Source organism: Cercospora beticola, chromosome 2 (assembly GCF_033473495.1).
Source record: "Cercospora beticola chromosome 2, complete sequence".
In the NCBI taxonomy this organism is placed as follows: Eukaryota; Fungi; Ascomycota; class Dothideomycetes; order Mycosphaerellales; family Mycosphaerellaceae; genus Cercospora; species Cercospora beticola.
In genome coordinates, this window is record NC_088936.1 from 4,438,183 (window position 1) to 4,450,325 (window position 12,143).

The window sequence follows — 12,143 nt, forward strand, 5'->3', positions numbered from 1 at the left end:
TTGCGAAGAGCGATTTGGCGCCGGTTGCATGAGATAGGCGGGAAAAAATTGTCACGAAGTTATGATATCCAGATAGCGTACGAGAAAAGCTGTTGCTATTATATGCTGTTGTCCATCAAAGTCCCTTGTCAGTCGTCGTTCCTGCATAAATCTGCTCATGATCTGCATGCACGACGTGGTTCCTCGTTCTACTAACACACTTCACGTCCTGCTCCATAATGCTATTGAATTGTGCGAGTCGAGACTGTCGTTGGATGAGCCCCGGTGCGCTATGCTTCAATATGGCGCGAGAGTATCGCCCGGGAAGGTGGGGCAACTGATTTCCAATCGATCTGACCTCACTGCTCCGACCCCTCCAATGTCTCCATCTCGAAACACAACAGACAACTTTCTCTGAGTGCAGTCACTCCTCACACACTGTCTCTTACGATCACCACTCCTCCGCATCGCCCACCATGACCACCTCATCAACCTCAGCTCCTGGGGCGAACCCCTCCTCCTCATCCTCATCAACCCTCCCCACCTTCGAAACAACCTTCGCCGTCCCACTATCCTGCGACTCCTGCATCTCCGACATAACCACAGCCCTCCAACAAAATGTCCCTGGAATCCAAAACATTACAGCTTCTTTGAAAGACCAAATCGTCAGCATAACAGGCAACGCCGCCCCCTCAGCCATCGTTTCCGCCATAGAAGCTACAGGCCGCGATGCAATCCTGCGAGGAAGCGGGAAAGCTGAAAGTGCGGCGGTTTGTATTCTCGAAACTCATGCTGAGAGTGTGGCGTTACATGAGCAGGTTCGGGGTCTGGTGAGGATGGTAGAAGTTGTTCCGAAGGATACGCAAGGAAAGGATGCTGAGGGGAGGGAAGCGTTGGTTTTGGCAGATATGACATTAAAAGGCGTAGCTGAGGGAAAATATAATGTCTCTGTACGCGAAACGGGGAATATTTCGCAAGGACCGAGGAGTGTGGGGGGTGTATGGGATTGGTTTAGAGCGAAAGAGGAGAATCGGAAAGGGAAAGATGTGAAGGGCGTGTTTGGGACGATTGAAGTTGGGAAGAATGGGATGGGGAGTAGTTTTGTGGATCGACCGGTTAGGATTTGGGAGTTGATTGGGAGGAGTATGGTTGTTAGTCGGGCGGAGTTTGGGAAGGAGGAGAAGGAGGATGAGAATTGTTTGGTTGGGGTTATTGCGAGGTCGGCGGGGGTTTGGGATAATAATAAGACGGTTTGTAGTTGTAGTGGGAAGACGGTTTGGGAGGAGAGGAAGGAGCAGAGGGGGAAGGGGATGTTGTGAATGGGGTTAGGTATGGTGGCGAGGAGAGCTTTCTGCCGATACGATGGTTGGCTCAGAGCAGTGGCTGTGGAAACGCGCTTGAAGAAGAGTGCTACCGATCGTCGACGGCAACGCGGCTCCATGATCCTCGTGCTCGCGCATGGACTGTGTCAAGATAGGTCTGCTTCTCACTGCGAGCTCGTAAGCAGGTCTCGATTGACATTCACATAAGCAGCTTGATTGCAGAAGTCATCTAGTATCATGCTCTTCTCGACTAAGCTCGACCCGCGACGAGCGTGAAAGTCCTCTCGTCTAGGCTCGCATCCAAGGTCTTTCCCATGCCCTCTAGCAAGTATACCTCTCTGCCCATATTGATCGGCATCTATGCCACTCTTCTCGATCCCACCCGAACGCCATCGCTATAATCATCAGAGTAATAATACACATTTCTCGTCTTGTCAACCCGGCCAGCTTACGTGAAAACATTACCCAGATTGTGCTCTCGCAAATAGTCCCCACCCTTCTCCGCCCATTCCTCCTTGGAGACGAAGTTGGTCCGACTTTCGCTCGAGCTTGCCCACTTCGCAGCACCTTTCCAAGCATCAAGTGAAGGATTCTTTGCTTTGCGAACGTTGAGCTGCACTTCGGCGGGCAGGACAGCACGTAACTCATCTCGAAGCCGTTCTTCGAAGCCTTGGAAGAATGTATAGCCTCCTGTGAGGAAGACGTCTTTCAAGATGTCGTCGCGCGCGGCATGTGAAGAGAGACGTTGCATGAGAATATCTTCTGCAATCTCCACGATACCGGCTTGATCGACGCCTGCGATGCTGGGTTGGAAGATGACCTCCGGTACACGGATCCGTTCGACGTTGAGGTGGAATTGGCTGCTTTCCCTGGCACTTTCCGTATCGAACGGGTAGGGTCCTCGTGTGAAAGCGTGCACTAAGCTCTTAGTCCAGTCCTTTTGTTGCTCCAGAGTGCTCTCAATCGTGAAGTCGGGGTCGTGCTCGAGTAATTGCGCCTCAATGGCCTTCAGCTGTCCCTGGTAATCCTCTTCTTCATCTTCCTCGTCATCTTCCTTGCCGGCCTGGATTTCTCGATATACCATCCAGTCATCGTCGTCAGCGCCGAATCCGTCGTCATCATTGCCACCTCGCCGCCGCTTCTTGGTAGGCTGATCTGAGGCCAGATTGGCAATCTGCTTCATTCGTAATTGGGCGGCTTGAGACTTGCGATTGCCAAGCTCGGCCTTTAATCGCTCGCGCTCTTTGATTCTCTGGATGACAGCTAGACGTGCGGCGCGGCGCTCCTCTACCCATCCGTCGAGGTCTGCCTCGCGTCGCAGGTCATCCTGTCTTTGCAGCTCAACCTGGCGTGCTTTTTCCGCTTCCTTCTCAGCCTTTGCTCTCGCACGTGCATCGTGGTTTGCTTTGAGGAGCTTCTGCTGTCTCTTCGCCTTGATGCCTTCCTCGTCCAGCTCCGCGTCGGGAATGTCCAGGAGCGGGTATGTGGGCTCCTCGACAACTTCTTCTTCCAGGTCCCCGACATCTTTATTCCTCTGCTTTCGTATACTCTTCTCCATCTCAATGATCTTCTTGTTCAGCTGGTTCTCGTCCTTGAACTCCTCGTCGTCCAAGATGGCTCGAATTTCCTTCTTCGTCGTAGCATCCTGAATCTGCTGCTGTACCTGCTTGTAGTACTCCACTTCCTCTTCTTTACGAATTAGCTTTTCCAAGCGCATTTTCGCAGCTTGTTCTTGCAGTCTCCGCCCTCCTTCACGTCTTTTCTCCTCGGCCCGTGCGATTTCTTCATCTGTCTTTTGCACGACTTCTTTCTCCTGGAACGGAAGCTGTACGACATGATCTCGGTCCTCCAGGCCTGTCCAATCTAGCATTTGCTTCATCTCTCCATCGTAGTCCCGGCTGACATAGCAGTGTTGCTTGACCAAATCCTCAATCTGCGTCTCATTCACTTTTCCCGTTGTCAATAGCCCAGGATACTTGATGCGCAGCAGTCTCTCCAAGAACCCAGCACATTGCGCTCTACCCCAGTCTAACCGAGTCGCCGCGCTGATCATTGGTTGCTTGTCCACTACTGGGATCAGATGTGTGCTCATGTTGGCACTCGAGACTACCAGCCCTGTATTGCCTCCATTGTAGTGATAGCTGAACAGGCTGTCTACGCCGTATGCGACAGAAGGCGCGCCATACAGCTCGAACAGGATCTCGCTCATCACTTTCCTCGTGTATTGCGGATTCGCGAGCGGCTCGGTCATGACAATCGGCCTGTCAATCACGCTCTTGTTTGCTTCTCCCAATCCCAATTTGAGAAAGATGTAATCCAGAACGCCCTCTTGAACATCCCAATTGTTAATGATGTTGCTCCCCGGCTCATAGATGTTCTTGGCCTGTCCTCTCGCAGTTCCGTCAAAATAAATTTCCGAGCCGATGAAATTCAGCTTGCGATTCAGTTTGCGATCGGTGTAGCGCGCCATGAGCGGAGGGAAGACCAGACGAGGATCGGCATCTGATTGCCAGCCAGCGCGTATGGCTGACGAGCCATTGTCAATGACGATGGCGGTGTCGGGAGAAGACGAGCGGTAGGCATCGGTGGTAGTCTTGAGCTGACCATGATAGGGAGGCTCGGAGACTGTGTAGACGGTGCTCGGCGGAGGTTTGGGCGAGTTGCGGCCGTTGGAGGAGCTGATGGGGATGGTGTAGTGCGGCATTGGAGCGACTTGTACTCAGACAGCGCTCATGGCATTGTCAGTGAGTCGGTGAACTACTTAGTGTCTAAGAGTTATGATTTACAGATGCCATGGGAGTTGCACAGCTCAAGCTGTAGATGTGCACGAGCCAGCACGCGCTGTCACGTGCTCGACACTTTTAACAGGACTCACTTTCGAGGCAAGAATGCTTCGGACGAATGACTCCGTCCGACATTATTTCCACTGAGACTCAACTTCGTTGCATGTGCACACGGTGCTAGCTTTCCGACATCCACCGCCTTACGGAACGAGTTCGAGCAGCAGTCTGCACCAAATCCGTTGACAGTAGGTGGCAAATCTGCACGTGCACACTCTCACACGAGCATGCGGAGAGAAGACGAAAGCATGATCACGACTCATCAGATGCCGCTGTATCACGCCACTATGCTACCAAAATGGCAGTTGGACGAAGGCATGCCGCGAGCCACGAGGGCGCCTCTTCTCGCCTGGCTGTGAACCGTTCCCTGCCAAGGCCAGCCAGACCTCACCTCTGCAAGCCTCCAAACCTTCCTGCAATTCTCCACGGGGACACGAGGGGGCGTGGTGAGACTTGGAAACTTCGCCGTACATGCTGCTACGCACTATCACAAGCTTTTGCAGGTATCATAGCGACAAGTATGCGAAGTGAAGCTCTGGGAACTTGGAAGCTCGCTCATGAATCACGACCACTTCGTGCAGAAATAGCCATGGAGCACGCCCGCCATTGTTCTTGATATCAACTCCTTGCAGCCGTCCAACACAGGCGCACCGATTCATCACATCTAGGCGGAATATGGGTATCCGACTGCCATTCGTGCAAGCCGATGCTGGATCCCAATGCCGCCCTGTCACCCACAAAGCAGTACTAATCAAAGCCACGAGAGCAAAAACACGAAAGGAGCGAGACACTAAGCGTATATTGGTTTCGATATATTCCATTCACTGCGACTGTACGCTAATGATCAGTACCTGGCTTGTCTGAAAAGATATGGGTAGTTCGGAAAGGCAGGCAAAATCTCCAAATCAATCCCGACAAAGGACAGAACGTGAATAGGAGCGCTCCGAACGTGCAAAGGCGGCAATACGGAACAGTATTTGTATCTGGTACTATATCGTATATGGATGTGAATGCCTAGTTTGCGAAATATACGTCTTGTGATAGACGGGACGTATGCTTTACTGCATTGCTTTTTTTGGACTCATGTTTTGACCAACGACTTGCGTTTCTCGTAGACCACGACTTCGTGTTGGTTACGTGCCGTTCATTCGAATGGCTGCTTTGTCCACTCTTGCTAGTCGCCTTGTTCAACGACAAATCCCATTGCCGCCCAAATTCGTAGCGCACCGCAGGTAATCTACACGACATTCTTCACCCTCCTTGTGCCAGCGCTTGGGGTCCATCCTCGCTTCTGACTATTGCTACATGGCGTGTTCATCGTCTCTTCGTGTCCATCGTCTCTTGAAAATTGCCAAGCACCGGGCCATGGGCTAGCTGCCCAGTTCCGACGGCGGCTGGCGCGAATTGATCTCAAGTGCTGGTTGTCGACCTGTCAAGTTCTCGCCCTGGTCGTTGGGCTGTTCTTGAGAGATTTTTTGTGCCTGTGTTTCGTGATTGCCAGTGCTATCAGGGTAGCTTGGAGGTGCCTGTACCTTCGATGGGTTCGAGTTCTCTTGCGATGGGCGTGGTGACGAGGTCGAGCGTCGGTGTCTGATCTTCCAGCCGATGATACCACCGATGATGAGAAGGAGAGGTATGCCTAGGCCGAGTCCCACGCCCATTCCGACTTTCAGGGCAAGTGTCGTGCCTGAAGGATTGTCATTCTGATTCGAACTGGAAGTTGAAATGGCGGACGACGAGGTTGTCGGAAACGACGATGTAAAAGTCATCGTTGAGCTTGCGATCGTACTGCTGCTAGCCTGCGTTAAGTTGACAGCGTATGATGAGAAGTTCCCGTCGCCATTCAGGTCGAACATCCATGTGAACAGAATCGGCGAGTTTGGTTGAAAGTCAAGATCGCTGCCGACTGTGTAGTTGAACGACCCAGCGTTAGACGAGTCGACGCCGCTAGGGGAAGCTTTACAGACTTATCAGTACAGCAACAGCGGCAGGTCATGTGAGAGACTAACTGTAGATTGTTCCCAAGACTTTGTTGTTCGCGTTTGAGCTAATGTTAACATCATGCTGCCACAATTCAATTCTGTAGTTGCTGAAGACTGTGGTCCATTGAATGGTCTGCACCTCTCCGACGACCCACAGACGATTGGCACTCCAGTCTTGCTGTATTGCATAGGCTGGAGGATTGACCCAAGAATTGGCGACTTGACTTTTTGTCTCTGGAACGATACATACGAGCAACGCAATCAATGGTGGTAAAAGCATGGTCAGTAGAACGTACTGATGCTAGAGTTTCGGGAGACAAGTGCGCTTCGTCGCAAGTCTGGTGGGAACAGGAGAGGACACTGCCAACTTTCGTTCCCCCAGCAGCTTGAACTGCAGTGCGAGGCCGAGCATGCAGCGACTCACGCGGCCTCCGCCTGGCGGCACAACAGTGCCTTGTTGATCATGATGACATGTCGTACAGATACTGCTGTACGGTTTGTTTGCTAGATTGCGATTCCATGTGGTGTCGGCCTCACCTGCGACCATGAACAAGCCTGAGGCTCAAGATCTTGAGTCTTTGCTTGATCAACAACGAATGCTCACCGTCCAGTATCGATAGTTCTCATCTTTTTGGAAGATGTAGACTCGAATGCCGCTGCACATCGCGTGGCTTGATCGCTGTCTTTTCTCCAGAGTTCCCGCATGAATCAGTTGCTAAAGTTCTCGACTGATCTTCGCACGATGTTTTTGCATACACGTGTCTCTGGTATGCATTCCCATCACGGCAGGGTGGAAGGTGGGTGCCAGAACAGAACAAAGCGGAGAGAAGTTCAGAATTAGGGTCCTGGTGGGAGGCGGGACGAAGCGCGGACTAAACCGGCCGAAAGCTCATTGGCCCAACTTCGCTGTCGCCTCGCCAGTGCCCGTGCCTGCAGTGAACCACGTCTGATTCCAGTCGTCGCTTTCCTCTTCCTCAACCTCACAATGACATTGCACCGCTCCACGCAAGCACCCGAACAACCTCTACCGTGCCACATCGCCTGGAGAAACGGCGACCGGGCTCCGATGCAAGGACCAAGTCTCGGATTGTTCATGAAGGCATCTCCCACCTGTTGCCAACAGAGAGGAAGATCCTCTAGTGTTACTGGCGAGGCATCTTGCCGGCGCACTGCGGCGAATCAGTCCTCGTAAATTGGCACACTTCTTGCACTTGTTCGAAACAGGTCTCACCGCATGAGCACCCGGCTGAATGCCTTTGTTTACTTGGAAATTGGAGCAGTTGCCGTAGCACAAGGCGCACGGCCCTGCTGGACACTTCGAACGCATCTGATCATCACCTCCACGATGAGCCAGAAGAAGACTTCTCGACGGGCACCCAACTGAGGCAAAGTGCGACATGTTCATAACTTGTATTCCGCGACTGATAGTCCTCATGTGTTACTGCTGCATAGCTTGCTGCGGGCGAAAAGACGCCACCAAATACGCACGATGCAGCCCTTATTCCGTCCGAGGTCTCTGACAGTTAGAGAACAGAGTGCAAATGACAAGATCTGTCGAAGACTTTACACGAAGATGTTCTGCAGCCTTTGCTAAGCGATGAGGCAAGTCAGGACTTCGACCACGACCTTTGGTTGCCAAGCCACTGAGTCTGGGAGGGAAATAGGTCTTGTCCGCTCGAAGCCTAATTCAAAGCCTTCTATCCAGATTGAGCTCAGCGCCAAACCGTTCTCGGCTCGGCACCGCGAATCACTCCAGCTGATCCAATGTCTAGACGCGGCTCTAGCGCACACCATGCACGCCTCAGGTCTTTTACGGCCTTGGCCCATCTGTTCACGCTGCAATCGCGAAGCTTTTACCGAAACGAGACTGCGTGATGCTGAGCTCGAACCAGGCGCCTTCTAGGCCCCATGTCACGCCAACAAACGATAGAATGCAGCCACATACATAGACAAGCTTGGTGGCAACGTCGTCCATACCATTTCTTCACCCGACACTCATACCAACTTGTGCGTGACGCCTCACGGATTTGGGCTTTTACGCCCTACACTACTTCCAGTCCCTGCCTCAGGACCGCCACCATCATGCGTGTCTTCTCCTCTCTCGCCCTTCTGGTCGGGCTCAGCACTGTTGCCGATGCCGGTACTTATGACTGCCCTGGCAAAGAATGTAAGAAAAGCGCCTCGTCTTATTGCAGCTCTTACATGAAGGTGCCAAAGACAACAACCACCATATACAAGGGGCGGACAGTGTACGTACTCAGGCGCGACCGTCAGCACACCAGACGCAACAAAAAATCTAAAATTGCTTCTCGAGCGCGACTGACCAAACATCGTTAGGACGAGCTCCTACTCTACCACCAGAACGAAGGGCACGAAGACCATTACTGTTGCCCCAACAACTGTCAAGGTGACCGAGACCTCGACGTCCACAGTGTAAGCCTTGACACGCTCCCATTGGCGCTAGTATTACTCACATTGATGCTCTAGGACGCGAAAAACTGTCATTGAGACCGACACAACATCCACTGTGACAGTTAAACCCACCTGCTCTGCGCCTTCATTACTTCCGGAGCTCCGCCGTCGCAGCTATCCTCCCTCATATAGTGTGCCCAAACCGAAATGCTTCAGTGCCTACAAGGGCAAGAAAGCTATCAGCTCGGCCTGCAAATGTGTCGATGTAAAGCCAAGTGCAACTACTGTGTTCAGCACTTTTACCACGACCAAGAAAATTACGTCCACTACTACTGTAAGACCGATTTGCTGAGAGTCGATCGAACCTTGCTGACCTTGTAACAGGTTAACAAGAGCACTGTCACGGAGACTCCCACCGTTACCGAGAAGACCATTACCACTGCTCCGCCCACGACCACCACTGAGACTGTCAGTTGTTCCCGATCGTAGAAACAGCACCTGCGCTAATTCAAGTTCACAGGAGATCAAAACTACCAAGACCGATAGCACCACTGTGACCTCCGGCCGCCCTGTTCTCCCAACAGGAGCCTTCAACATCGTACTCGGCAACCCTCAACCAGCTACTCCCCCCAATCCAGACAACATTGGCGCTGTAGAAGGCCTCCGAGCCGTCGTAGGCAGCGGCGAAACCGTCAGCACCATCGAATTCATTTCTCCAGCTGAACTCGGCCCCACCACGTTCTCCCTCAACGACAATGGCAATCTATTCTCCGAGGGCCAAACACTGCAAGCTTTCATCAGCAACACCCAAGGCAACAACCCGCAACAACTCAGCTTTGCGGGTTTCGATTCAGATGGCACAACGTTCCCAGAGGGGTCGAGCGCGGTGTTTTGTGAGATGCTTGATAACGGAAACGATGACAACACATGCGAGATTTCTTGCGGGAGTAGCCCGGGAGAGGTGCCTCAACTTCGGGAAAGCAGAAGACGGAAACGTCAAATTATTCCCGAGCCTGATGATGGGGAGACGGAGCCGATTCCGTCGTTTGTTGTTAATCCTTTGTCTTGCGGGCTAGGGAATACGTACTTCCTTGGCGATGGGGAGGATTTTGAGAGTGATCTCGGCGCTTGTATTCAAATTAGCGCTTTTGTTGTTCCTGCTGCTGCTGCTGCTGGTGGTGGTGGTGGTGATTCTCAATAGCCGATGAATCTTTGGAAATTCTGGGGTCTGGCGATATTAGCGCTATTGCATAGAAGATAAATTGTTTATTCTCATGAGAGGATTGTCTTGACTGATTTCGTCGGTGGCAAGATGGCGATGAGATAATGATTAATGTGACGAGATTGACTGCGCATGAGTCCATGTCCAAGTCATTGTCATTGCGTCGCGCGAACGAATATCATTCCACGTATGCCATTCATTATCCATCTACAACATTTTCGCCATCTCTAGAAACAAGTACAAACGCGCCATGTCTTTCGGTTCCCGCCGATGCCTTTTCCTGTCGATGATCCTGTTGTCTTCATCGCCATACATTGTCTCATTACAAAGCATTCCCGTTTTCCATAAATCGGTGCAAGTGGCCCATGTCTTCATTTTCTACATGTACATGAAACACATTCACCTCATTCATTTAAATCAAAACTTCCGCCAAAGCAACCAGAATAATACTCAAAAGGAAAGGCCCACTTGCAACCTTCTGTCCTGCAGCACCAGTATATGGCTGGGGAATATGTCCCGTTGGTTGAGTAGGGATATATGTCGTTCCGATACTACCGCCACCGTATACCGGCACGCTCGGCGCTGGGCCAGATGCCGTGGCAATCGGGTACGATGCAGGTGGAGCAGGTGCAGAGGTAGATCCAACAGGAGAAGCATCTGTAGAAGAGGGAGCAGGAGGTGGAGTCTCGTAGCCTAGACCTGGTACATCGTGGGTGCTGCCGCTTTCGGTGACTGTGTAAGTTGTAATCTGGACTTGAGGGACGGTTACGGTTGTGACGTATTGGGTTGTGCAGCTGCTGGATGGGATTGTGGCGCCTTGGGATTCGCCGGTGGAGTAGGTTGCTGGGATGACGAGTTCGGAGGAGTAGGTGATTGTTGTGCAAGGGACTGCTGGTGGTGGTTTACTGTCTCCTGTTGTCTCGGGACTGGTCTCGACTGAAGTAGCCACAGGTTGCGTGGAAGTCTGGAGGTGTGTTGAGGCTGCTGGGCAGTCTTTGACATCTGGACCACAGCTTGTGATTGTTGCTACGATGGTGCTGTACTCTGTGACGGTCTTGCCTGAGGACGAAGGTGGCTGTTCAGAGACTGGGGAGTCTGGAGTAGAAGTCGGAGTGTGGTATCCTGTTGCGGGGGTGATGGTCGACGGGCAGCCTGTGATGATTGCAGGATTCTCCGGAACATACTTTGCGCAGAGACCCATGAAGTAACCAGCACCAGAGTTGGTGTCATCATCGCTGTCAGACCAAGCGCTGACACAGCTGTAGACCTTGCCGACAAAGTCGCTGTTCTTGCAGAAGCATTCGTAGTCGGTGTTACCACTGCAGGTAGTCAAGTGCAGCCAGCTGTTGATGCACTTTGGCAGAACGTCTGGCGATTCTGGCTGCGGGTAGGTGGGAGGCGTTTCCACAGGTGATCCTGTCGTTTGGGTTGAGCTTGAACCATATCCAGGCACCTTCACGGTTGACGAATTTCCATAGCTGGGCGGATTGGAATACACTGGAGCAGAGGGCTTCACAGGCGAGGTCTCGACACTGCTGGTCGTAGGGTAGCCAGGTACTCCTTGGGTGCTAGAGCTTGGATAGGAAGATGCGCTTTCAGAAGTCGAGTATTGAGGTGGTGTTTCCGAGCTCGAAGAGCCGTAATTTGGAATTGACGTAGACACAGCAGAGGACTCTGCGCTGGTAGTGCCGTAGGAAGGAGGCTGGGTGTTGCTGCTGGCAGGTGCCGTCGTAGAATAGCTTGGCGGCACAGAGGCAGTCTCACAGTCGAATTCGATGCTGTGAACGCCAATGTTGCAGCCCTTGCCCTTGCTTTTGCCGTACGGTCTGAATGTCACCTTCTTGGCTCCACCACATTGGGTGTTCTTGATAGTGGATCCAGTTGAAGCGCAGGTATGAACTTCTTTGCACACCGAGTTGTCAGGCATGGTGTAATGGCATTCAAGTTCCACATCGTCATCTTGGTCTGAGGAGACTTGATAAGTCTTGATGGACATCTTGTCATCGCCATCACAATCGACAGCTGGTTCATCGTCTAGTTTTCCAGTGATGCACTTGCTCTGGAAAGTCCTCTTCGTCAAGCTATCGCGCTTTCCGAACGAGTTCGCACAAGTCCATCCAGAGAACTTGTTGCTGCCGTAGTTGTTGAAAGATCCCGTGGAGAGATCTTTCCAGTCGTACCCATTGGTCTGGTTGGTCGAACACTTGTTGTCAGTGGTATCAGGCGTCGAAAAGTAAGCGCGGTCGCCCCATCCGCCTCCGTACTTGCCACCTGTGGCAATAACTTGGTGAACTGAAAGGCCGGCAGCAAGGAATGCCGCAGAATGGAAATGCATTTTTGAAGCAAAGCGTTGCAGATGCTGATGCTTGGTCAAATAGTATCTATG

The 12,143-nt window shown here is 52.1% G+C and overlaps 4 protein-coding genes across 4 annotated transcripts; 1 reads left to right on the forward strand and 3 right to left on the reverse strand.

Annotated features, from left to right (window-relative positions):
* Positions 1 to 1,749: 1,749 nt before the first annotated feature.
* RHO25_003694 (uncharacterized protein) lies at positions 1,750 to 4,005 on the reverse strand (the record flags this gene model as incomplete). The annotated part of the gene is made up of 1 exon (XM_023599181.2): positions 1,750 to 4,005. One exon carries the CDS (start codon positions 4,003 to 4,005, stop codon positions 1,750 to 1,752), a length of 2,256 nt encoding a protein of 751 aa, XP_023455119.1.
* Positions 4,006 to 5,511: 1,506 nt separating this feature from the next.
* Positions 5,512 to 6,403, reverse strand: RHO25_003695 (uncharacterized protein; the record flags this gene model as incomplete). Its single annotated transcript, XM_065602434.1, has 2 exons — positions 5,512 to 6,098; positions 6,151 to 6,403. 2 exons carry the CDS (start codon positions 6,401 to 6,403, stop codon positions 5,512 to 5,514), a joined length of 840 nt encoding a protein of 279 aa, XP_065458506.1.
* A 1,802-nt stretch (positions 6,404 to 8,205) lies between these two features.
* Positions 8,206 to 9,736, forward strand: RHO25_003696 (uncharacterized protein; the record flags this gene model as incomplete). The annotated part of the gene is made up of 5 exons (XM_023599182.2): positions 8,206 to 8,372; positions 8,461 to 8,556; positions 8,611 to 8,869; positions 8,920 to 9,003; positions 9,056 to 9,736. The coding sequence occupies 5 exons, from the start codon at positions 8,206 to 8,208 to the stop codon at positions 9,734 to 9,736; spliced, it is 1,287 nt and encodes a 428-aa protein (XP_023455118.1).
* A 433-nt stretch (positions 9,737 to 10,169) lies between these two features.
* On the reverse strand, positions 10,170 to 12,092 carry RHO25_003697 (uncharacterized protein; the record flags this gene model as incomplete). The annotated part of the gene is made up of 1 exon (XM_023599183.1): positions 10,170 to 12,092. The coding sequence occupies one exon, from the start codon at positions 12,090 to 12,092 to the stop codon at positions 10,170 to 10,172; it is 1,923 nt and encodes a 640-aa protein (XP_023455117.1).
* Between the last annotated feature and the right edge of the window lie 51 nt (positions 12,093 to 12,143).